Source organism: Mytilus edulis, chromosome 1, assembly GCF_963676685.1.
Source record: "Mytilus edulis chromosome 1, xbMytEdul2.2, whole genome shotgun sequence".
NCBI lineage: Eukaryota > Metazoa > Mollusca > Bivalvia > Mytilida > Mytilidae > Mytilus > Mytilus edulis.
The window spans coordinates 22404850-22432393 of NC_092344.1; the positions used below are offsets into that span (position 1 = coordinate 22404850).

Below are 27544 nucleotides of genomic sequence, written 5' to 3' on the forward strand. Positions count from 1 at the left end.
TGTAAAGCAAATTATTATGTAATCCCCTGAGGGCTAAATGACAATAGAGAATTAAGGATTAGAGAAGTGTTATAGACAAAAAGGATTTCTTACTTTTTAAGATAATTTAGGTTATGTCACAAAGACCTGATATTTGGGAAAATAGATAAAATAGCATTATTATGTAAATTAGATAAATGAGTATTAATGTTATGTTAATTGAATTATGAAATATACAATATATATTAGTTGACCATGTAGTAAGAGACACTTGCCTTATAGACGTTATAGTCACGTATTGGACACTGGTGTTATAGACTTGGATTTATATTAGACATGCTGTTTTATCATGTCTCATGAACTTATGTGATTATTGTGATTATTGTGATTGATAAACTATACTGAATGCTGATTTAATAAACATTATATATTGAACTTTGAATCTGTGTTACGTTGACATGTATTCATATAAAAGCTACCAGCTAGTTCCCCCAACCTAGCAAGATGATTAACCAGGTCAGGAACGAGCATTGTACTGGCCTTGGTTATATAACTTCATTTTAAAAATTTAGTATGGATTTTTAAGGAATAAATTAGAAAATAATGTCAACAAGATGCTCCGCAGGGCGCAGCTTTATACGACCGCAGAGGTTGAAGAAATTTTCTTTTTAAATTCTGAAATCTGAAATGAGAAAAAAAATTTGACCCCCACTTCAATTTTTTTTCACTTCCGTCTTTCCCTTATTCCAAAAATGATCTCAATTCAAATTTCTAATGGAGTTTGCAACAATAACTACTCATTTACATACATCATAAAATGTCATACAATCATGGTTAAAATTAATATTAATTAATAGTAACTTCTAAAAAAATAAATGGGGAGTGTGCAAAAGGTCACAGATTATGCCCCGTTAGCATATAACGTTATAAAGGGACATAACTCAAGAACTGTAACAGTGAAGCTGCCAAAAATTGAGTTTAGAGGTAATTAGCATTATATACACATTTCAGTTAATTTAGTTGAGACAAACCTAAGTTGCGAGAACAGAAACTAAAAAAATCTTCAATTTTTCCACTTGTAAAGGGGCATAACCCTAAAATGGTAATCAAATGCTTGTAATCACTGAATGATAAAGATTGCTTTAACTTATCAGTTGGTAGTAAAGTGAATATTGCATTGTATGTTGTATATAGCATTGATTTAAGTTGATCCAACTTCTATTCTGGGCAAAGAAAGATAACTCCAATTTTCAAAGATTATATCAAGCATTGGTTTTAGGTGAGTCAACAACCATTCTGGACAAAGATGACTCCAATTTATTGACTTGAAACTACAAAAATGCTTGTTTTTTGCCCCTTTTTGGCCCTTTATTCCTAGACTGTTTGCCCCATAACCCTTAAAATATATCTCAACCTTCTTCTTATGGTATTAACATTGTGGTACAGTTTCAGAACAATTGAAATACTTATACACAACTTATTGTACTGACACTAGATAAATGCTATTTTTGGGCCCTTTGGGCCCCTAATTCCTAAACCTTAGGTACAATAACCCCAAAAATCAATCCCAAGATTCCTTTTGTGGTTATAAACATTGTGTTAAATTTTATTGATATCTATTTACCTATACTAAAGTTATTATCCGGAAACCATCCGTCTTTGGACGCTGCTGACAACGACAACGACAACGTGATACCAATATACGACTGCAAAATTGTTTGCGGTCCCATAAAAATGTTGAATACTTTCCTTCAAAATATTCTTCAATGTCAATAATGGCCTTAGTAAGCATACCACATCTTATTTTAAGAAATACTGAAGTTCCAGGTCCTCTATTATCAGGAGATTCATACTTCATTGTCAAACAGATTGTTTCATGTACAAATCAAAAGTTCATATCTCAATTTACTCTGTGATTATTTATGTTGCAATCACAGTTGCATTAAACTAAATAAAATACTGATCACTGCATTCACTTGAATCATGATCATCCCTTGTCCTTTGTCTTTTCTTGTTATTGTGTTGCTGTCTCATCTTGATGTACCTTGCATCTTCTAATAGTGCTGTTACTGATGTAACATCTGTTTCACATCAAACTATCTGAAAACCTGAATCTGAGCAAAATAAAACTTGAACCAGCAATAACAGAAGACAATAGATCCAAACACTATATGGATGATTTGATGGCTGGCAAAGGTGTGTTATAAAGGGATTTATTTTACTTATCATGACTGTACTTTTAACAGCTGTTTTTTTTCTTTCCTTCTCTTGTTCTGAATACAATCTATTGAATTAGACAAAATAATGTTTCCTGTAATTCATTTTCCAATATTTTCAGCATTTTTGAATTAACAATATAGAGGCAGAGTGAATATATATATACTAGTTGTTGAAGGCATTGTCACTATCTGAAGATACTCCCTTTTTTCTTTCTGTTTTTTTATCAATTAGTTACAGGCTCATTGGCAATAACAACACATCACATCATTTTTCTGAAAGTACGCATCAGAAAATGTCAACCATTATATATTCCTCATATCACTCAGACTCTGATTTATTCTCAAAAAGTCAAACTAAGTGTAATGATATATATATGATTTTATTATGTGCCCCATAGATTAGCACTGATACTGATGACATGTACACTAAGATGATGCTACTGTTTACAATTATACTTGTGTGCCTAAACTAGTGTTACTTCTTATTGCCCACATACCGTAGGAATAACGATACACTAAGGACAGTTTCTTTTTTTAGCCATAACTCATAAGACTTTTTAAAGTTATTTTTTATTAATCTCTTTAAATATATATATATATTTTACAAATATCACAGAATAAAATAATCAATTCTGATTTTTAACAAGAACTTGCTATACATAAACAAAGTTCATAATATATATCTAAATTGACATTTTCTCTACATAAGAACCATTTGTTTATGTTCATGAATGTCAGAAATTTTTGCCAAGGTCAATTCCTAGCCTATTGACCCCCTAACCTGAAATCCTGTGTTTGTCCCTGATTACACATTAACAAGTTAAACTGTGATTTGTGCTCACTAATGGTATTCCCACACATGTATTATGTTGTCAGAGTGAGTGATAGATGTTAAAACAAACAACACATGTAAAGCAGGCCCATATGAAGGTTGATTCTAAAATTTGGAATCCCTTGATTAGTAGATTAAAAGATATATAGTTACCAATAAAAAATACATGAAAATTTCATGATTATCATGGTTATACTTCTATTTGAACATTGTTGTGGGTATAGAAGAAGAAATAACTACATTAAAGGTTCAACCAAGTACCAATTTCGTATAGGCATGAAGGAAGATTTTTGAAAAACCACTAAAGTGTGGGATAGCAAGAAAATGAAAAGAAATAATTAACTGTATTACAATCTAAATTTAATTTATACTAGAAAACTTTATTTCCTAACAGTACAACAGTATCTTCACACTTGGTGCTTAAGATTAATTGACTCTTTTTTAACATTCAGCCAATAATATAACACATTATCCCCGGCTTAGTATATTTTTAGGATTTTGATTAGTTACACGTCGTTACAAAACCCATAGCCCCTGGGTGTTGCTAACCCATATCCCCGGACGTTGCTACCCATTACATCTGGGAAATTCACGCACGTTTTCCTTAGTTCCATGGTTGTTCCTTATGAAATATCGAATTCTGTAGATTATTTATGATGTCTGTATAACTAGATACTTAATACACTAACGATTTTATCTTATTATGTCGATTATTTGCACTCATTTTAGAAATGCATCACTATTCTGCCACATTGCCAATGAATGGGACTACTGAACTAGCTATGCAAATGACCCACGTTGACGTCACACCGTCTATGATGTAACTCTCACAACTTTGAGCGCCAAATTCGACCAACTTCACTTTCTCTGTCTTTAGATTAAAAACGTCTTATATTTTTCTACTGTTAAAAATATGTCAAAATCCCAAATTTCAATAAAAGATATTTAAAAAATGAAAAAAACGTTACTTTCACGTAAAACTTTGTGGTCGAATTTCTCTTAAAATCGCCAGATTTAGATGAAGACAGGGGATAAATTTGTTATCTACGTTCATATCCGTAGATATGGATATGAACGTAGATAACTTATAATATTGTGGCCTAAAAATGTATAAAATATTGCAATATATATATAGCAAAAAAGTTTGTAAATATAAGTTGAAAGAGTCAATGTACATTTCTTCTAAAAATTCAATGACAGAGACACATACCATGCTGAAAATTCCCTTGCTAAAATATGTACATTTTTTATATAAAATTTATAAAACATCTTCTTCTATAAAATGTGATATATGAATTTGAAAGACACTCAGCTGGACACAAAGTGATGTGATAACAGTTTAACCCTGAGAAATTTCTCTCCAAAAATGCTGTCAGGACTAGAATAATACTTTTATATTCTTGAAATGTAAATGTAAAAGAAGAACTATTTCAAAGAGCAAAATATAGCTTATATAGTCTATCTCCCAATGATATTTTTTTTATACCTTTCAAGAGGATAGGTTTTATTATAAATACTATATATTCTATTGACTATTAAACCCCAAATAGCTCTACATTACACAGCTTTATTAGACAGCTGAAGGTTGACATGTGCTAATTTTTCAACCTACCAATTAGGATCAATTAGATCTTCCACCTTCAAAAAAGGAAATTCATAATAATAACTACAAAAAAAAACTAATTAAAATAAACCTAATAAATTAGTCATCAATGCCCAATTACTTCTTCCTTGCTTCCAATAATATTTTTGTCTTTACTATTCAGTTCCTGTGATATAAGAACATTTGGCACAACTTTAGAAGAAAAACCTTTTTCACATTCTGTTTCAACAATCCCATCATCAGTTACTTGTGTATCATTTTTATCAGACCTGATAGGAGAAACTGCTGACAAAATGTTTTCTTTTTCAGCTGTGTCTTTGTCATTAAGAATTATTTGATTTGTCGGTTGGTTCTTTGTTGATGGGTTGTTTGCCTGATTTTGTGAGACTAGTGGACTACGGCTTGAAGGTGCAATCTTTAATCTTTCGATGTTTCCCCTTGATCTTTTAGAAGTAATAAGATTATCAATCTGCTCTTGAAGAGGTGGAAGTAATTTTCTTGGATCCTTTTCTGATAATGGTGGACATCTACAACGTTTTCTCATCTCTAAGTACTATAGAAAAAAACACACATTTAAAATACTATTGGTAATGTTTTAAAATTTTATTTATGCTGCTAATGATACCAATGTATTTATTTATTTAATAATTATAACCTGTTGCTAGGCTGGCAGATCTGTAAGACTTTTTTCCTATTGTACACAAACATTTCCTACATTTTGTGGGTCATAATTATTAATCCTTCATTTAAATTTTTACCAAGCAAAGATATTCATTGCCAAAATGTACCTGCATATCTGACAGACACATGGACAGATTGGTGGACAAACAGTTCCATTCTCAATTTTAGAAATAAAGCAGTCAACCCCTATATGAAAGTTATAACAGTGAAATAATGCACATTTTGGATTATGATATGTTCTGTTGTTTCATGCATAAACTATTTGGTTTGATTAGCAAATTTGTCATGCTATGAATTTCAAATAAATAAACAAACCTCAGGAATAAAATGTTCAAAGAAGTCCACTCTTTTCTCACTGGCTGGATGAGTTGATAACCATTCAGGCATCTTTCCATTATCAACTTTGTCCTTTAGTTCAAACTTCCTCCAGAAAACAGTTCCAAATCTCACATCAAAACATGCCTACCGTATATAAGGTGTATCATAAAAAATCTAAGACAATATACAGTATCTGTTCAAAAGAATCTGTTATTTTTCTTAAAATTAAAAATGCACGTTATAGCAGTTAATTGAAATATTGAATACCATTATTCCAGTTATCTGAATATAACAGACTACTATACACAAATTTTGATATGCCAAGATATATACTGCAATTTAAGAGGTTTATTTTCACACAATTTAGATTTGGTGATTTATTTCACCAACTTGCAGGGGTTTATTTTTGTGCCTCAAAATTTAAATAGTAGTTTAAGAAGAGAAGATTTTTGTTAAATTTAAGACAGATGATAACATTTGACCATGACGACAGACAACAGATGCCACGTGATAAGAAAAGCTTAAAAAAATGATAAAAGGAATGAGTTGTGGCCTGTTATCTTTTTCCAGTATAAACAGATAAATCTTTTACACTTAAGGTGAGGTGAGGTGAAAATTAATAAATCAAGAATTTAAAATTGATACTATAAACTGGTAGAGCATTTGTTATGAACAAAAATAAGCTAAAAATATTGATAGGTCATGGACCTTCTTTTTGAGATATTTGAGACTTAAAATATGGCGGGAAAAGGCTGACTCGGACTTTTACCTTATATTTGCATTGGTATTATTTGGGTCTCAAAACAAAAGAAAGAAAATCAAGAATCTTCTAAAATTTTGGTAAATGATCTTTCATGAGCTATTAAGTCTTGTATGAAAAAATAAATGGGTGTTATGGGGCAAAATATTTTAACTTGTATTGTATGGAAAAACACCAAGGAGTCCGAACATTTAACACGAATTCTAAAACCTCACCTAAGTACATCCTTAATGTGTTGTTCGTCCTGATAAGTATAGATTATAACATGGCCTTTTCCATATTGGCCCTGGTATCATCCCAAGACTCCCATATCGGCCTCGAGGCTTTAGCCGAGGGCCGATATGGGTCGAGGGATGATACCAGGGCCAATATGGAAGAGACATGTTATAATCTATTTATCACATATCTAAGTTCTGCAGAATAGAGACACAAAGTTCAATTATTACAATTTAATAAAACATAACAGGTAAAATTTTAAATTTTGTATCACAAAAGTGTCGTTAAGGATGCAATGACGTAACGTCATTTGGAATCAGGGCACAATATCAATATCGTCTTTTTTGCCCTGGGCAATTTTGAGGTTATTGCATATGCAAAACCCAACGTATTTGTAACAAATATGTGATAATTCATTAATATTGTTAACTCATTCATGATTGTTGGGTCACTTATTTAATATTTTTTCTATATCTGAATTCTTGGATTAGTTATTTTAAAGTATTCAGATATTTTAAGAGATATTTTATATGAAGTTTCAATAGAGTATTTAATGGAGAGTTAAACCTTACTCAAATAATCTGAAATAATTCACAAACAAAGTGGTAAAATAACTAATGACATACTTTAGCAGCTAGTTCTAAGCCAACTTTGTCTGCCTCTGTTTCATGTAGCCTGTTATGTGGTAAGTGTAACATATACTGAAAAAAAATATCACTTTTTATTTTCCTTCATGCATACATATCTATTAAGATCTGTTCTGAACTTCCTTTATTTTTCATACTCTGTTTTTATTTCAAAATGACCACTCACACAAAATGAAAAATATCACTTAAACTTGATCACACAATGGACTATGACATTATAAGAATAATTTCTAATTAAAATGACATGATAGCACAAGAGCAGAAATGCAATACCTGTATCAATATCAATTCAGGAAAATGATTGTGTTTTGTATAATTTCTGGATGTATGGAAGTCAACAGTCAAGATTTTGTGTAATTTCATAATTTTATCGAATACTGCTTTTAAATAACCAACAAAAAAGATATAAATGTATTCCATTGTCTTTAAAGTATAAACATGAACGAAATTCAACATCTAATTCTGCAAATTGGAGATATATAAAAATACATTTGATTTAAGACCAATTTGACTTTGAATCACACCTTTTACTTTATAGAACATATAACAAAATAGATATAAGAAGCAGTGATATGAGTGCCAATGAGACAACTCTCCATCCAAGTAACAATTTGTAAAAGTAAAACATTATAGGTCAAAGTACAGTCTTCAACATGGAGCCCTGGTAAATGTATGCTTTCCATTCTCAATTTTATCTATTTGAATCATTTACGTACAGTCACTTTTTCAAATTTTATTCAGTATCAGATATAAGCCCTTTTATGAAATATGAAAATGTGTTATGTACTAGAACTATAATATCTTATTCCAAAATATTAGTTATGCTTGTTGATTTTAAACTTACTCAAGTTACTTACACAGTTCATGCTATTTCTGTCATTGGTGGACCCTTTTACATGGTAATGCCATTGTTTTCATATCTAAGTAAGTTTGTATTAGTGTTTTATATGCATGTCCTCAATGCTGTAAGTAAGTGTAACTATTATATAAATTTACCTCAGTTACTTTGTGAACAAACCAGTTGAAAACAAAAGCAATTCCATCGTATGGTATTACAGCCCACAAAGCTGCCATAATCAGTATCACAAAATAATCTATCCATTGGGCCTGACTTAGTGACTCTGCCTGCAAAACGATAATTCTTTAAGTAATCATTTTAAAAAAGCCAAACCATTTAAAATTTTTGATTTTGACTATCTTGACTTGATTAAAACAAATAAATAAAGTAAATTGCAAAATTGCAACTTCAAATGCTTTTCTTCCAAAATTAAATTATCATGTATTCTTCAGCCATTTAAGGAAAAAGATTATTTATACTGCTGGATACATACTATTATAGATCAGAATAGGGTATGATTAACTAGATTTTTTTTTAGCTAGAGTTATTTCCCTTATTCAGTGAACATTATACACAAAACATATCTTAAAGAACTTCAGAAAAAGGCAGAAATTAGTCCAGATCTCTTGACATTTCAAAGGTTAATAATTAACTCATGACAAAACAGATTTTTTTCTTCAATAAAACTGATTGACATCAAGTTTTATAAATGTATAAAAAGTGGCATTTTACTTGAACATAATAAGCACATTTTTGTTTTAAGTGTTTTAGTCCTATAGTTATATACCAGTCTTTAAAACTTACTGCATGTTTGAGTATAGCATGTGCCATTTCATGTCCTAATACAATTGCTAGTTCATCTTCAGTTTCCACAAATTTAATCAATCCAGTGTAAACAAACACATCACCTGTCTAAAAGTAAAATCAAGTCATGTTCAAATTTTAAAACACCTTCCTCTAGATTTATTATAACTAGAGAGTGCACTGAGGGGTAAAAAAATCATACAGAAATGTTTTTAATAAAGAAAAACTTTCTACTGAATACTGAAGGGTCTTGTTGTGAAAAATAAGAAACTATGTGCTTATCTGAGACAATCTTAACTCTTTTATATATAACAATTTTATGCTATGAGGCGAAAAGTACATCTATAAATATCAACAATATATGATGTGAGAGAAATGGGGTATGAACAAATCTTATGGTGCATTGGAAAGGTCTAACATAAACCTCACAGTGAGAAATCAAATATCATTCTTTAATGACATTGCACAGGTTTATAAAAGATACAAATGTTTAAACTTAATCATAGTTTCGTACACAACATGTCAGTTTTATGACTAGAATAGTGTGTTTGTATTAAGGAAAACTGTTTAGTCAGAAAAAAAATGCCTAAGGTAGCACTCCACAGTTAGAAAATAAAATTAAAAATGTACTGTACATGTGCATATGTATGTAATCAGTATCTTCCACAGATTTGATTTTCAAAAGTTGAAAGGATGAAATATAATTCTTTTTATGTGTATCCATGGCAACATCCTCCATTTATTTACCATAAAATATTGCAAAACAGGGGTGAAAATGTCACATATCCCCCCAAAATGTGGATCAAACTAGAATTTCAATACCTGAGTATTGAGTGATACCTTTTTAGAAACTGTTGATATAAATCTTCTTAATGATCAAATAAAAAATGGGTGCCTTTCGCCTCATTTTTTTGTAAAATTTAATCATGAAGTTGGTGCGACAAAAAGATGGAAAAAAGCATTGGTATGGATATGTAAATACAGACTGTCATACAGAAAACAGCCTATATTACATACATTACATAATCTTGATGTTCATATAAACCCAATATGAAGGCTATTTTTATCCTCAGCTATCCAAAAATGAATTTTATCGCACACTAGCTCTCATATTTGAAAAAATCCACAGGGGCCAAAATGCGAAACTACACACCTTACTGTGGAGTGCTACCTAAACCCTCGATTTTTGTTCTTAATCATATAATTTTCAGATAGTGAATTTACATGTATTTGGAAATTCATTGAAAGAAAAGTATTTGTCTGGTAAATGTAACTGTTTTTAAGCCCTATTAGTAGCTATGTTTTGCTATTTTATTATGATAAAATATCCAATGAAGTATTATATGTAATAGTAAATATCACAAATGCAAGCTCTATTATATAGATGCTCATAAGATCCTGTGTCGCTCACCTAGATATATAAGCCTCTTCAACAAAGGGCCACGTCCAATATTTAAGACTAGGATAAAATTCATAACAAGAAATCACTATTTTGTTCATCTTCAATTGCGGATAATTTTTGTGTTACATTTTCTCTCTAGGTCTCTTCAGTTTATGCACACAAAAAGGGTAAACAAATTGTTATTGGGCAATAACTCCAATAAAGAATCTACAAACTATTTAGGCAAAATTTTACTTATTTGGAGATCATTTTTGCTACTTAAAGTTTAATTATAGTATGTATAATTTTGAAGATATTAGGCAAAAATGCAAAATATTGAAAATAGTTGTCATTCTTAAATAAGAAGTGGTCTGAAGATTTCAACTATTATAATCATTTGAGGATATTGCATTGCTGATCATTTTTGTAAAAAAAAAAAGCAGATTGCATCAATCACTGAATAAGCTAGAAATATTAAGTTTTCTTTGAAATACCTACTGGTAAAACAAATGCATTGACATTATCAGGGTCATCTACAATAGATAGTGTCCACTTTTGCATCTCTACTTCTTTAATATCTGTGTTAGCTTCATATAATCGCTGAACAATCTTTAACAAAACAGGATACAGTTTATGGTTGTTTGGAAGAATCTGTTCTTGAAGCTGCTCCTGAAGCTAAAATGAAAATTTCTATAAAGATTTTAGATTCTTTTGAAAAATATAACATGTGTTAGACTTTGAAAGTGTAGTTAGTTGTTTATATCCTTGTATTTGTGTTTTTCGGTCACATGGATAGTTGTTTTATTGGCAATCATATCAATTTTTTTTTTAATTGGATACCCTGCATTTATCATGTTTTTCAATAACATTATGATATGATCAAATTGCTGAAAGACACCCTCCTCAATTATGGAAAATTCTCACATGACGTTCTTCAAACGCTTTGAGTACACACCCCTTGCTGTCGCTCGTGGTAAAATAATTAGCATAAAGGGCCAACCCGTTGTAAAATCAGTATAAATTCAAGCCTTATTATTTCTTAACATTCATTCTACATTGACAATAATATAATGGTGTAAATTATATATATATCCCATTCGAGCTAACATCCTCAAGGTGTATCTAATACTAAAAAAATGGCACTTATCAAACTGAATCTAAATATCACTGAAAAATGTGATTAAAAGCAGACAGTTTCGAACACAAAATATGTCTCAAAATACAGGGTCAACGCTTCAAAGTTTTACATATTAGGGATATGCCTAAAGTGCTCTGACAGAGAGAAATCCTTGCCTGATATGCATTTGTCACTTTGTATAAAAGGGGGGAAATATAAGAAGTAACCAAGGAGAAAATAAAATTTTATGTTACAATCAGCATGATTGGTGAGCTAAGGTGCTCTGGAAGGGTAAGCAGTTGCTGGTCAAATGATAGCACATGTGATGTTGTGGATATCAATACAAATATGATATTATAGTTCTTTTAACTGAAAAATCAAAGCATGGAATGGTGAAAAGAATAAAATATAATTTTCATAATATTCATTCAACTTGCATATTGTAGATAGACATATATATATATATATCTATGCTAATCAAAACCCTAAATCTCTCTGCATTTACATATTGGTTTGATTTTTTTTTCTATATCATATTTTAAAATCAGAAGCAATCAACAAAGAATTCACAAAGTTTAATAAAGATTGGATGTGTGATTTAACTTACATGCTTTTTATTGCTATACCTATAAGCAACTTTTTTGCATGTAAGGGAAATTATTAAAGTTATTTCCCTGTGTTATCTGAATCCTGATTTTGATCAAACAGAATACCTGCTCAGCTTCAATCTTCATCACACGTTGAAACTGATTATCTGTAAATGCTATGAATCTTCTCCTTCCTGTTATAGGGGCCTCTTGTATATGGCTCCAGTAATAAAGACTCCCAAGAACAGAAATTCCTGATATTGCTAATAAAATTTCCTTCCACTGTTTTTTAGAAAGATGAATAAAGTGAAGTCTTTTATGGTCAGGTAAGGTTTTCCACCATTGTCTGAAACCTCTGTAAAATAAATAAAAACTCATAAAGTTAAATCAAAGTTACTACAAATAACAATGAGTAAAAGTAAACATTTGTTGTACTGTTATACATGTACCACTGTCCTAGGTTAGGGGAGGGTTGGGATCCCGCTAACATGTTTAACCCCGCCACATTATTTATGTATGTGCCTGTCCCAAGTCAGGAGCCTGTAATTCAGTGGTTGTTGTTTGTTTATGTGTTACATATTTGTTTTTCGTTCATTTTTTTACATAAATAAGGCCGCTAGTTTTCTCATTTGAATTGTTTTACATTATCTTTTCAGGGCCTTTTATAGCTCACTATGCGGTATGGGCTTTGCTCATTGCAGAAGGCCGTACGGTGACCTATAGTTGTTAATGTCTGTCATTTTGGTCTTTTGTGGATAGTTGTCCCTTTGGCAATCATACCACATCTTCTTTTTTATAGTATCACTTTCTTGTATAGATAGATAGATAATGTATAAAAATAATGTATATAATAGATAAAAATGTATAAAACAATAGCAGACCTTATATTTTGTACTTCAGAATAGATAATAAATATGATAAAGTAACAGATATTAATATATATGTTATCGAAGTGTTAAAATAAACCATGACTTATGTCAAATTATTCGCTGTATATAAAGAAGTTCATGAGCTGCTACTTTAATGCAGCAAATAAATCTATTACATTGGTTGCAACAAATTACTGTGATTTCAGATGTGAGATATGTGTAATATGGTTTATGTAAAAGTAATATATATTAATTTCATTGGCACTTACATACCACATCTTCTATATATATTATATATATGTAAGATGTGGTATGAGTGCCTATGAGACAACTCTCCATCCAAGTCATAATGTATAAAAAGTTAACAATTATAGATCAAGGTACGTCCTTCAACATGACACCTTGGTCTAATTTATATAGAATACATGTAACTACACATGTAGTCCAAGAATTAAAATATCAGAAAATATTTAACTAGTTACCTACAACACTGATAATTAACTTTTAATGCACATAGCTTATTCATGAATTTAGGTGTTGTTGTCACTCTGAACATTTTACTATATTTGAATTCTTTGATTAGTTATTCTAAAAATTCATTACCTTTTGTTCACTTTTATGCAAAAAGAACCTGTAAGCATCTATGTTCTTCATTGTCATGATTGTTGTAAACCAAGAAATGATGATTAATTGGTTTTTATATTATATAACATTTACAGTTGACTTCACCTACTATTACTATCAATGAATGCTAGATTTCTGTAAGGTGTGATGTCAAATTCAATAGTCATATACCTTACAAGCTTCTAGTCTGACAAATATTTTTTTCAAATTAGTACCACTATCTTAATTTATGTATTTTTTGGCCTAAAAATCTTTATTTATGGCTCATTGTAAAGAGATTTTTCAGCAATTTACTGTACAAGAAGGGGTTAATGACCATTAATGAATAATTTTATTTGAAATTATCACGTATAGGTATTTTTTTTATGAAGAACCAAATTTTAAATTATCAAATTTGTAGGTTTTTGAGTAGTCCGAGATTACTCTGATGTCCAACGGCTGTTTTGCCAGACAAGCTGGGGCCTTGGGACGTCAGAGCTTGTCCCATATCAAAAAGTGGATATTTGTCCATCCAAAATAGATGCGCTGCTAAAATGTAAGTCGCTTCTGGTGCCAACTAACAGCCTTGGAATTATATAAATCAGGTATCAATTTGTTCATTTTTCATTTACCTCTTCATTTATGTAAGTTTCATCTACCTGCCATACTTTATTTTCTTATATTCAGATAGTTTTCAAAGTGACCGATCGTTTCACTTTATTTTCAAACGTCCTACGGCCCCAGCTTGTCTGGCAAAACAGCCAGAGTAATCTCGGACTAGTTTTCAAGTAACTTATTTTGAAATCTTGCCTTATACATGTGCAACAGGCAATGCCTTTCTCTAAAATGACTTATACACTGCACTTAGTCACAATGTTTACAAGTACCTGCCACTAATAACACTTGCTCCCTTCATAGCCAATTTCACCACAACCCATAGATGTGGTCCAATTGCTTGCTTTCTGGAACTTGTATGAAATCCATATTTGAAACAGTTAATGCATCCTTGTTTTAGTGGTTGAAACTTTAAACTGTTGGTACCTGAGATCAATGGGCCAGGAAAAGTTTTAAATGTACACACACTGAGGGGTTTTGTTGTAGTTCTTTCAGATAAAAAGTTGATTATTTTATTTGTATTTGAACGTGTAGATGGGTGGAACTGAAGTTTGTGTAGATGCTTAAGATAAGACATTGCTTCTACTGGACAAATTCTGAAAAAAAATCGTGTGTTACATCATCTATTTTAAACTCCTCAAATCAACATGAAAGTGAAACTAGTTACAAGGGAGATAATGATGTTGGAAACCAGTGGGCTAACTAATTACCAAAACATAACACCATGAACAGATAACACAGATACAGAAAGAATTTGTCTAAATATTTAAAATTTATCCCGTTCTAAAGGATTAATGATAACAACATTACAGACGAGACTCATATTATTCACTTCACGAAAGAGATAAACAAATATTTCCTCGTAGGTTAACAGATCTATCTTACTATCACCAAAACCGGAAGTTCAAAACGCCATTTGTCGTTTTGATCTTTAACTCGTCTAACAGAAACTGGCACGTTCCCAGTGTAACCGACGTCACGAAACCAGAATGGGATATGAATATTTGATAAAACTGTGTCACTGTACTTTTCGTGCGTCTAAAACAGTGCTGCTTTGTGTTTCCACATAACGATATGGACACCATCTGGAAAACCCCTTGAAAATATAATTTTCATTTCACTTTTCATTTTCAATTTAGAAAATCAAAGCTTCCTTATACAGCTATATCTTTCTTTAAGACCGTTGAGTTTTATTTGAACTAATTGGTAATCCATTGATTAGTTAATACGTTGTATTATAATTTATTTCGACATAAAAAAATGACATTATTTTGCTGACATTGCAGTGATGCTAAATTTAGACAGAACACTTTAAATTTGAAAAAAATGTTTTAGCATTGCAAACATCAATGGATTTCATAGACTTAATTAAATTGAGAATAGCCAGCATAAATTGAATTTTACATGTAGATGCAATTGGTATTTGAAATCCAAAATTGAACTGGACAAGTATAACCAACAGCAATGGGAGATCCTTTAGTAAGGAAATCTGCAGCGTTGTCTCGCTTAAGGCATCAGTTGAGGAAGAAACGAGAATCTTTAGCAGACCACTTTGAATTCAAGATGTATATTATTTTCCATTTTAAAGATAAGGTAAATGTAAATGATAAACACAATTGTTTTATTCACCTGTTGTAGCAGAGGGGGCATTAAGTTTTACCCATGTCTGTCTGTACGTACATGTACACATATCCAAACGTTGCAAAGTTGGTTTCCATTCTCTAACTTTTTGAGGTTTGTCTCAACCAAATGTAATGAAAATTCTACACAATAAACGTATAATATTTACGCTTTTGGTCTTTAGCTGTATCTTGCCTCCGAATGACCTTAGATCGTCTCCGAATCACCTTTTGACGTCGAACAACAATCACTTTTAAAATGTGACGTCAAATATTTAAAATGATGTCAAAGTTTATGGGAACCTGTGTGATTTTATGTAATGGCGGAAAAATTTGCATACAAGTGTAAATACTTCTATGCTTAGTAACACACAACTTGGATCAAGTTTGAATGTTGGTGGCATCACTTTAACCGTTCTAGAGTTATGCCCCTTTATAAAATAAAATGCTGAAATTTTGTTTCTGTTGTCAAACTTGAGTTTGCCTGAACCATATGATATGAGACTTATATATGCTTATTATTACCACAAACATCAGTGTTTTCCCTAGGCTATTCAAGCATAGCGGTACCGCTACACATCAATTTCGACCGCCATGCTTTCATCATTGCCTCTATGCATCCCACTATGTGTGAAAATCGTAGCTGTGTAATATATTCATAATCAATATTTTGAAAGTGAAGTGACAAGTAACAAACACAGGTGATTTAAACTCATCCAACTGATAATAACATGCATCACGTAGCGTGTGCCGGTATTTTACAACCTTCTTAATTAGTTGGTTATACTTCTAGACTTCAGTTATATAATAGAAGTTGCCAGATAGCTAATAAATAAATAGTCAAATTAATCTCCAATGCTCAAGTACTTTCTGTGAAGAAAAAAAGTTTTAACCTTTTCTGTAAATTGACTTTTACCTGTCATTTTTGCCTGTGCCGTGGCTAACTTTTAAAACGGGTTTTTGACATCGTTGTTTAACAGAGATCTTTAAAATGTTTAATTTTGGTCAGGTTAGTTTATGAAACTAACATTTCACCGAGAATGAACAACGTATATATATTTTTTAAAATAATTTTCACAGTTACTTCAACAGTTAATAGAAGGTCATAGAAAGTTGATGAACTATTTTTTGATTGGTCATAACAAAAAGATATTTTTAGATTATGCGTGGTTGATTGATTTTATCAAAGAATACACATCGCCGGGCCGAGTAAAAGACAGTCTTTATATGAAAAATTTATAAGATTTGATAATTTACAGAAAAATTATTTGTTTTAATAAACTTGTGTTGTTCTATTTTTATTTCAATGGGTCACAAGCTAATTAGCGGCCCCATTTACCGTTTTTAAACAAGTGATCACAAGTGGGGGTCTTTCACTTCAGCAAAATAGGAATTTTACAATATGAATCTTTATAAATAAATCAAAGACGGGTGTATTGAAATCGATAGTTAATTTTCATGAAATAAAATGTCAGCTTAGCTTCCAAATAACAGATATTGACTTCATCTTAATTGAAACTCTTGTGTCAGCAACACACATAACCACTACAAAACTGATTGATCAACCTGGACACTACATGCCTTACCTAGAAGGTTAAAACAGAGTAAAATATCAACAAAATAATGTGTACCTGACATTAATTTGTAAATAAGCAGACTGGATTATTTTTATTATTGTCTGTAACTCCAGGGCTTTACTTTTAGAGTTGCATGATTTGTATGAATTGCTGTAATTTTAATAAAACAATTAGATTGGTATATGGCTTTTAATATATACATTATGAAGTGAAAATAGTTCTGAAAAAAGAAGCGTTGCGCGCCATGTTGCAAGTTCACCATGGACCCACCATGCATGAGAAATTTTCTAGGGAAGACACTGAACAGGACAAAGCACAGATCAAGTTTGAATTTTGGTGGCGTCACTTTTCACCATTCTAAAGTAATGCCCCTTTACAAATTGAAAAATTACTGATTGTTTTTCGTTTCCATTCTGTTACATGTATTTTACAAAAGTTTTTATCAAAAAATTGTGTCCAACATCATCTGTTTTTCATGTAGCAAGTGGTATTTTCCCTAGGCCAAATAAAAAAAGTATGTGTGGTTCGTTACATCTGAAAAAAAGTTAGGGTAGGTAGGCAGGGATTTTTTTAATTTTTTTTTTTTTTTTTTTACATTAAGTCTATGGGAGCAACATTCTGACTTTAACAGTGCTAACGAAAAATGACAATAAAATGTTTAGGGTAGGCTATTTGTAAGCCAAAAAAGTAGGGAGGGTAGGGTTACTGGAACCACACATATATTTTTATTTGGCCTCAGGTAGTCTTCATTTTCTGATTTGGCCCACATCTGTCATGTGTCTGTCCATTTCCAAATCGTGACCACTAATATAATGCATATTTATGTTGTAGACCGTCACATTCATTTACAAATGTACGACTCTTCTTCATTGAAAAATTCACTAAATGTTAGACTTGCAAGAAATTCCTGTGCAATATAGTGTTAGCATAAACATATGAAATGTATAATAGAATAACAAAAGATATGGGGTATCCACCAATGATCCAAAATCAATATGCACAGCAAAAAAAGTACATGTATAAGTTTATTCTTACAAACATAGTTTAAATGTATGATTTATTGAAGAGTATGAATGATGAAATCATGTAAAAAAAAATATTTTCCATTTTAAGCAAAAGAAGAATGGTGCAGTATTTGAGGTAGCAGAAGTTATACCAGTTATGACAAACAACTATGAAGACAGTATTATGAAAGGAGTAAAGGTATTCTTACAAAATATATAATAACAGAGTCTACTATCAGCCTTCACGCTTAACTTTTGAGTCCACAAGCCATGTGCCAGAATCTTTCAATTTTTTAAAAATTTTAGTTGGATTCTGTTGGCTTGTAGAATACAATTTTACAAGTCTGATAGCAATTTTACAATCCAATGTCATAGGACTTGTGGGTAAGCGTGAAGACTAAATGTTCTTTGGTTTTATTTGTTGTGTACATGTATATACGTTGTATAAAAATATGAAAAGTATCCAAATTAAGTGGTTTAATTTCAATTTAATTTGTCTGTCTGCACATCTGTACGTCCAGAAATTGTTACTATTTTCTAACTGTTTTTGCATGTATGTTATCTGGTTAAAGTACATTTATGCAAAAAGTCAGCTAGGATACTATACTGATCTGCATGTATCTGTCTTTTTATGCAAAGTCAGCTAGAGCTAGTAGACTATATTCATGATATTGATGTGTTAGCTGGATTTAACTATCCAGGTACACCATGTACATCTTTAAAATCTTGTAAAATTTATGCAAAGACAGGAAATACTGACTGATACATGTATGCATGCATCAAGGCCAGTGTAACAAATGTCCTTGCTTCTTTTTTATGCTGATCTAAACATGCTAACGGTTTTATATTTGAAATTAGTATGACCAGTTAAGATAAGGCTTATCAACTTGCCCACATTAGCTTTTTAAGCTGACATAGCAAAAATATTTCTTTTTATTGATATCTTACAAAATGAATTGTATATAATATGTCAGAAGAAAATGACATGATAATTATTACTTACTACTGCGATTGCTGTACTGAGATTATTTTTGAGTTTTTGTTAAATCATTGTTATGTTTTATTCACACTTGGTTGTATTTGTAGGAGGAAGCATACTCTTTAGAAAGCTCAAAAGAATTACTGGAAAAAGATGTGGTTCAACTCCATGCCCCAAGGTGGCAGTCAATGAGAAGGGTAAGCTTTATGCATAGAAAAAATGTGAATTTGAATGAAAGGGTGTAAAACCGCAAGAAAAAAACAAAAAAACAAATTCAGACAAATATCATTGAGTCGACACATTAACTCAAATTTTTTCCATTTTCAACTGCAGCAGAGGATGTGAAATACACTTGATAGGAAATGGAACAATATTCAACAAAATATAACAATTACATTAATTTAAAGTCTCCTCAACTGCGATGTTTCCATTAATAAAGTTACCAGAATCTTGATTAGTCCCTAAATTGTTCCAGAATATCCATACAAAAAGATGAAAGCACTAGTTTTTATACCACCGCAAAAAAAAATATTTTAGGATCGTAAAATGGAATGATGTTCTTGTCTGTGTCATGGCCGTCCTAAGACAAATTGGTTTCCAAACAATAACTTTAGTTTAAGTGATTGGATCTCTATGAACTTTTTTATGAAGGTTCAATACCACAAAAGGAAGGTTGGGAGTGATTTAGGGATGATGGCCCCAACGGTTTAGGAATTATTGGCCCAAAACAAGCATTTTTCTAGTTTCAGGATAATAACTTGTGCATAAGTGATTGCTATGAAATTGTACCACAAGTAGAAAGTTCAGATTCATTTTAGTGGTTGTGGGGCCAACAGTTTAGGAATTAAAGACCAAAAAGGGGAAAAAAACAAGCATTTTTCTAGTTTCCAGACAATAACTTGTGTGTAAGTGTATGATCTCTCTGACATTGTACCACAAGGTTCAACATAATAAAGGGAAGGCTGGGATTGGGTTTGGGGTTAATTGCCCTTAACATTGAGAAATTAGGGGCTAAAAAAGGTGAAAAAAACAAGCATTTTTCTAGTTTCCAGACAATAACTTGTGTTTAAGTGTATGTATCTCTCTGAAATTGTGCTACAAGATTTCATACTACAAATGATTGGCTTGAATTGAGTTTTGGTTTCAAAAAAGGGTGGGGGATATTTTTTGCCCAATTTTTTTCAGGGATTCCAATTTTTTTTTTAAACTTTCAACAAGAAATCTTCAATTGCAAAGTATTGCCCAATATATTAATAAGATCTTTGACCACATTTATGTTGTATCAGAAACCTTTGTAAAAAATTTGATCACAATCCAAATTCAGACAGTATCAAGCTTGAATATTGTGTCCAAACTTTCCCCAACTGTTCAGGATTTCGACCTCTGTGGTCGTATCAGGCTGCGCTCAGCCAAGTATTTATTCTGAAATAAAAAGAAAATGTTTTTAATATGTTATATTCATCAGAATTATTTTTTCAAATGTAGATATAATTTTGATCTACCAACAACAAAAGATTTGTATCTTTATCAGAAATTGTCTTTTAATCACAACCCATAGATAAATCCAAAGTTCTGAAGAGAAAATGTTGATTCTAATATGACGTGCTTCTTTCACTTTGTAAACAACACTGTGATAAAATTCTCTATATATCTATACTTAGCGCAGACTCAGAGATATACATAATAATGGCTTAATAATGGCTGTTACAATATACTTCCCACGTTAATCTACATGTATTGGAAACTATTCACAGACCCTTTGTTGATTTTATTGTTTTAAAAAGTGCAGTTGAAAAAAGACAAAATAACTGTTTTTCTTATTCTGATGCGTAATAAAAAGCAGTATTGCACAAGAGCTCGGAGAAATCAACAAAATAAAATAAATTTCTGCGAAAGACTATTATTTTTTTTGGCGCATTTAAGTTCGATTTCAAAACATGACGTCATACAAATGAAACCTCTACAGTTGAAAGTTTTCTGTTACGTGAACCATCGTAATTCGTATGATTTGTATTAAAACTGATTTTTGAGGTAGGTTTTGTTTTGTTTTATTTTCTATTCTATTGCATTATTTGCATATTTACTAATTTCAGTTAGTCGACATGGCGGCTCCTTAGTTACGAAATGTCAACTTTTGATATGACAGAAGCTTACAAGAAAATCTTGTAAATTAACGCTCAGGATAAAAATGACAGAAGCTTACAACAAAATCATGTTACTTTTTGTAAACTAACGCTCAGGATAAAATTTGAATATCAGGGCCCAGGCCATGTGTAAATTTCCAAGGATCTATGGCTTCCATGAATTATTTCTTAATTAAAGTTGTGATGACATCTTTAAAGAACTATGGAAATGGAGAAAAGCAACATATTTTTTCTGTGCAATTAATAAAACATATTTATGAAATCCAAACTTAACAGGTTGCAATATCTATTAGACTGTGGTAACCTGGCAAATTCATTACAAAACAAAAAAGTAAAATGTATTTTGTTAACTTTTCATTTTTTACCTGATAAGGGACTGGGTGATTAAAGTCTTACAATCTAATTGAAATGTATGGGCAATTTCAAAATATATTGCAGGATGTACTTGGATGTACAACAGAAATAGACTTCTTTTTGTGGCCAAGAAATGATATAGAAAAAATTGAATGCATCTTATTCTCAAGATGGAAAGGAGAGGACACACCATTCAAACCTATTCAGGTATTTTTCTTTTATAAATTTTAAGTTTATGTTTCAGAAAGAACATTGATTACCCTCTCGGCACAGGGTGTTGATTAGGGTGACATACAAGCTCCAGTATGTTGTTCAATATTATATTTCTATTGAGTATAGGTTGGTAAACTTACATAGGTTTTACTTTGTTTCTTTAAGTTTTACTAAAAATTAAGATTAGAAGATGAGGTATAATTTCCAATTGGACAGTTCTCCACAGGAAACCAAATAATATAGAAATTAACAACTATTAAGATACATGTACAAGTCATCCTCAAAGAATGTTTATTCAGGCAGACTTGTATTTATGAAACCAATTCTCAAAATCAGGCTTATTTACTTTTTAAAATTTGATATATTGATTATAATCATTTAAAAAAAATCACACCTTTTAAAATTTGCTGTGACTTTTTTTCAGGCAGAATTTAATTTTCTACGTGGTGACTATGAAAAACAATTAATGCGGCTGCTAACCAGAAAGGACAAATCTGGAATGATTATCAACAACCCAGCACAATCTATGTTTTTATTTATAGACAAAAATCAATTACAGGTAAATATTTCTTGCCACTAAGGTAGCGACACCTATTAATTGAAAATGAGTTAAATATCATTTATGGTATGATTTAAAGACAAAAAAAAGTGGACATGTTGGAACCATTATAATTCTGACCAACACCAAATAAAAAAAATAGTGTGCTTCAAAACACCATAGGTATATGTTTATGACTTAGAAATTTTTTATTGCAATGAAATGTACAACTAATTTTCTACAACTGTCAAACTCAAGGGAATATTTTTTTCAACCCTTTTTTCGTATCCCATTAGATGTGACATACTATGAAATAGTGGTATTACACCTAAATGAGGACATTTTGTTTTAACTTTATTTAACATCAGTCTTGACTCTAAAAATATTGTTGTTGGATCCTTGAATTTTGATCACATCTTAATCTTAAAATGACTATTGTATATTTCAGACAAGTAAAAACAAGGCGATTGTGTTCAAGCTGTCAAGTGTATGTCTCTACTTGCCACAGGTAAGAATTATATTCTTATTTGGTGAAAATTATTGCATAACATTTCATGAGTATTTTGTAAAACAGGGGGATGGGGTTTTTAACATGTCGTGCCATATCTCAAAAAGGATTTCTGATTATTGTTTAAAACTTTACACACTTATTAGTTGTAGTAATCTAAAGATCTGTATACTTTTTGGTTTTGATTCAAAATTTTATTTAGAAATATTGAGTTTTTTTGTTAAAAAAGGTGGGTTTTCACATGTCACGCTGTATCTCAGAAACTATTTATAATTGCACACAAGACGACAGGCGTATCATGCGCTCCTGGCGCAGCTGTTTATTCATTTTGAAATAGTTATTATTTGACTACAGTTCTACTGCGGATTCACTATTATTTATGGGGAACAAATTTTTGTTGATTCATTGGTATTGGGAACTCAAATATTTTGAATGTTCAATAAAGTATGAAATGACTATAGACTCATAAACAAACTTTTGCTGAACCACCAATTCAAAAATCCAAGAAAATATTGTGTTTCCTCAATCTTCAAGAAATGGTACCTATGAAGGAAAAGTATCCACCATAAACACTATTTTGGACAATGAACCATAAAATTTAATATGTTTTTTTATTCTTCAGGATCAGCTGACATCATGGGGGCCTGGTACTGTGGAAGAAATTCTCTCACAACATATTCCAGATTAAACCAAAGCATACATAAATCAGGGATGTTCTGTGTCATATAACTGTTACAAAGTCAATATGTTGATAGTGAAAATAACTATGTTAATGGCAATGTAATCTTTTGATTGGCCAGTGCAAAAATTATTTTTATGGACATTTCATTCATACATGGCTCATATAAAAAGCTTGTTACATATATAAAGTAATGCAGACATTTCATTTCACATTTAAGTTGGACCCAAGATGATTCTGTCTGAAGGACAATCACAAAGATGGCATTTAAGTGTAGAAAGTATAATTTCTTAACGACCAATCAACTACTCTGGACTAATAAAAGCTACATTATTTTGTTTGTCACAACACATGTTGGAGAAGAAATGTTTAGGCTTTTATTCATTATAAAATTAATTTAATAGGTGACACAATTTTGGAGTCCTTATTTTAATTTTCCTAATAAGAAAATAATTAAGACAGTATACAACAAACAAATATGAATAATAATAACCTATCAAAAATTAGTTTTTAAGTTACTAAATAAGGTTTATTACATTTATTCAAAGCATTTGTACTGAAAAATTTATGTATATTGAGTTAAGAGGCAATTTTTTTCCACTATTTTATCAATAAATTTTCTTACCACTTTCAGACTTAAAACTGTAAGGGAAGGTTTAAATAGAGTCAGAATATAGCTACCAGTTACTTCTTCATGTCATCCAAATAAGTGTTCTGCATTTTGAAAAGCTTACTTGAAATATGACATATATGAACAGAAAATTGTGTGTTTGTTAGTCAGGTACTGAGATGTTACAAAGAAAAGCATTTAAATGTTATCCTTGTTCAGTTTATTTCAGGTTAATACTATTGCATCTCTAATTAAAAAGAAGTGCATCTCTAATTAAAAAGAAACATTTATCTAAATAAATTTTAACAATTTTAAAATTGAACTCCAAGCATTGCTCACATCTCAGGGAGCAGTAAAGGATCAGATATTGGATTTTCCCTATGGTGGTAGTGATTTATTTTAAATCCAGATGGTGAACCAGAACATTAATAATCTTTTCATATCGTTTAGGCATCTTTCGTTATCCTTTTTATTTTATTTTCCAAAAGTAAATTATAAAAGGTATCTAAAATGTTTATCAATTTTGTCATGAAAGTGTGAGAATGAGGGTGTATGCTAGTAATTGTTACAAAGTTTTCCTATCTTAGTTCTATGTTAAGTGTGTTAATTGAAATTTGGTTTGGTTGTAAAAGGTTAGTGTGCATGCATGTATTAAGTGTGTTTGTATGTATTTTATTTGTTTGTAAATACAGTAGTGAAATTGGTGGTCTCCTGACATACTAATCAAGCAAGACGTTTTTCTATTGTCATCAATTGACTTTTTTCTTTCTGAAAATATGATTTTTTTACTGCGTTGTATTTATGTTAAAAGGGAGGGAGAAATTATGCACGGATTTTATGTATTAAAAACTTATTTCCATAAAATGTTGTTAATGTTGAGAATTGCAGTGAAGTATGATTTCTTAACAGGATTGAGCCATGCGAATTGATTTTTCAATTCATTGCTTTGATATGCTTGAATTTTTAAGAATCACTTCTATTAATGTAGAAGTTCAGAATTTTTTACACAATTTCCACCAACTAAAGTTTCAACAAAAAAATCCTGATAATATTTACAATTGGTTTTAAGATATCAATGTGTTTGAATCAGGAAAGTTGGGAGTCATTCTAGATACAAACTACTGTATGGTATAAAAGAGTTGTTTTTATCATTTGTTGATTTTGTTTTTTATTTTTTATTTTTGCTGATATTTATATGTTGATATATAATCTTTGGCAGCACAGTAATTGTGATTTTCATTTTTGCATAGGGCGAAAAATAAATTATGTCTGCAGCTACATATCTTCACTGTACTATTTCCGCATTTTAAGTAGGGTTTTTGGTATGTTTTTTAGGTCACATATATTCAATAAAAACTTGTGATTTTAGTACTTTAGAATTAGATAATGTCTAAAATTCCATTCACTTCAATGCTAGGTTACATCTTTTGAGTGGTGAACCTTATTTTAACCTGAAAGAATTGAAAAGCAATTGAACTGGGTTTTTTTTTGCATTTCTGCAATTAACATAAGACGAGCAAATTGCAAAAAACATTATTTGTTTCATAAATTATAAAGAATCCCTCAACTTATGTAATCTTTTTCTTCATTTCTACTTGTTTTTTTTGTTAATCAAATCATGGGGTAATGCATTAGCACTCTATACAATTTAGCCTGTTTTGGTGAGGATCCAAACTCATATACAATGGGTTTTTTTATGATAACAAACAACATTGTTATGCTACACATTAATTTGAGAGGGACATTTAATATATATTAAATCATTGCTATTTGACATTTTTGATACATGTACTTGTTAGAACTCAAGTAAGTAACTTTTTTGATACGATTATTCCCAGATTGGTCCGTCAAAATTACTTAACTTTAATCTACCAAAACTTGGCAATTTTTCTTTTCTCTTACTCTCAGTAACTCAGGTATGCTCCAAACAATCGCTATTAAAAAATGTTATCATAATAGAAGCAATAATATTTTCACTTTTGATTATTTTAAGATCTAAATTTCAAGAGTTATGGAACTTTAAATCTTGTGTAAAAATAATGATCTATGTTCAAAAGATTCTTGAAGTGGAATTATACAAAATAACATTTGTCTTAAAGTAAAAACAAAGAGTCAACAGGAATTTAACAATGCTTTGAATTTTGTTTTTATTAATTGTTTTTGGTATCATCTCAAGTATAAGCAGATAGAAAAAAACAAACTTAATGACTTAACAAAATGAAGACGAAAAAAGTATACATAAAATAGGAAACATTCATAAACAATGCCATATGATCTTTAAGCAAATTAGAAATGAAAGCAGTGAAAATTTTCTTCTAATTGAAGTTTGTTCTCTATATCACAAAAAGTTGAACTTATCCTGATGCTAACATGCAATGTTAATAGATTTAGTATTTACTATACATTTGTAATATGAAATAACAGTGCAGTACATGAATTTCATTTCTCATCATATACGGTTTGGAAAAGCCAGTCATAGACTTGTTATGCTGTTTAAAGGATGTCATTATTTATCATTTATATAACAATATTCATTAGTAGAAACAAATTTACATCTGCATTTTCAGATTGCAGACATATAAGCTACTGTTTCATCTGCCAGAATGTTGACATTCCTTAAAGAGACAGTAAATTAATAAATTATATTACTAAACTGATATTTGTGTTTTTCATTTCTCAAAACTACAATAGTTACGGTCTCAGAAGCAAACAATTAAACATTCTTTGACTTCACCCAACCCAAAAGGTCAATTGATCTCCTCTCATCACTTGGTGTCTTTTGTTTTTCATTGTTTGTTATCTTTTTAAAAATCTCTGAAACTTATGCACCAATTTGTACCAAATGTGGTCACAATCGTCATTGAGGTAGTTAAAAAAATGGGCCCAATGATCCCACTGCCAACCAACATTGCTAGCATGTATAGATATAGAACATAGGATTAAATAGGATTAAATAGAAGTTTTTTCACAGTTGGAAATGTGCAGAATGTTGAGATTTTTACTGTCAGACAACAATCCTTCTTGAAAGTGTTGTTGCAGAAAGCTCTACATAGGGATAGTGATCCAGCTGCATATCCTGGTCACGGCACCAATGTTTTGGACGTATCAGTTATAAAGGCGAGTAAACACAAAAGCGTCTTCAATGTTTTGTATGCTTTACTCGAGTCTAAGATATACAAAGAGCAAATAAAAGAGTATAAAATACTTAACTGAAATTATAACTAATTCACAACATACCAACTACTTTAAA

General features: G+C 30.7%; 2 protein-coding genes across 2 annotated transcripts; one reads left to right on the top strand and one right to left on the bottom strand.

The window, feature by feature from the left end:
* Window positions 1–2752: 2752 nt before the first annotated feature.
* LOC139528183 (metalloendopeptidase OMA1, mitochondrial-like) lies at window positions 2753–14761 on the bottom strand. Its single transcript, XM_071324059.1, has 8 exons — window positions 14342–14761; window positions 12109–12337; window positions 10777–10953; window positions 8898–9005; window positions 8252–8380; window positions 7235–7309; window positions 5630–5776; window positions 2753–5186 (listed from the first exon to the last, which is right to left on the bottom strand). The coding sequence occupies exons 1-8, from the start codon at window positions 14644–14646 to the stop codon at window positions 4740–4742; spliced, it is 1617 nt and encodes a 538-aa protein (XP_071180160.1). The 5' UTR covers window positions 14647–14761; the 3' UTR covers window positions 2753–4739.
* On the top strand, window positions 14746–26951 carry LOC139528192 (uncharacterized protein C6orf62 homolog). Its single transcript, XM_071324071.1, has 7 exons — window positions 14746–15662; window positions 18379–18468; window positions 19356–19445; window positions 21831–21953; window positions 22384–22518; window positions 22946–23005; window positions 23628–26951. Exons 1-7 carry the CDS (start codon window positions 15534–15536, stop codon window positions 23691–23693), a joined length of 693 nt encoding a protein of 230 aa, XP_071180172.1. The 5' UTR covers window positions 14746–15533; the 3' UTR covers window positions 23694–26951.
* The last annotated feature ends 593 nt before the right edge of the window (window positions 26952–27544 follow it).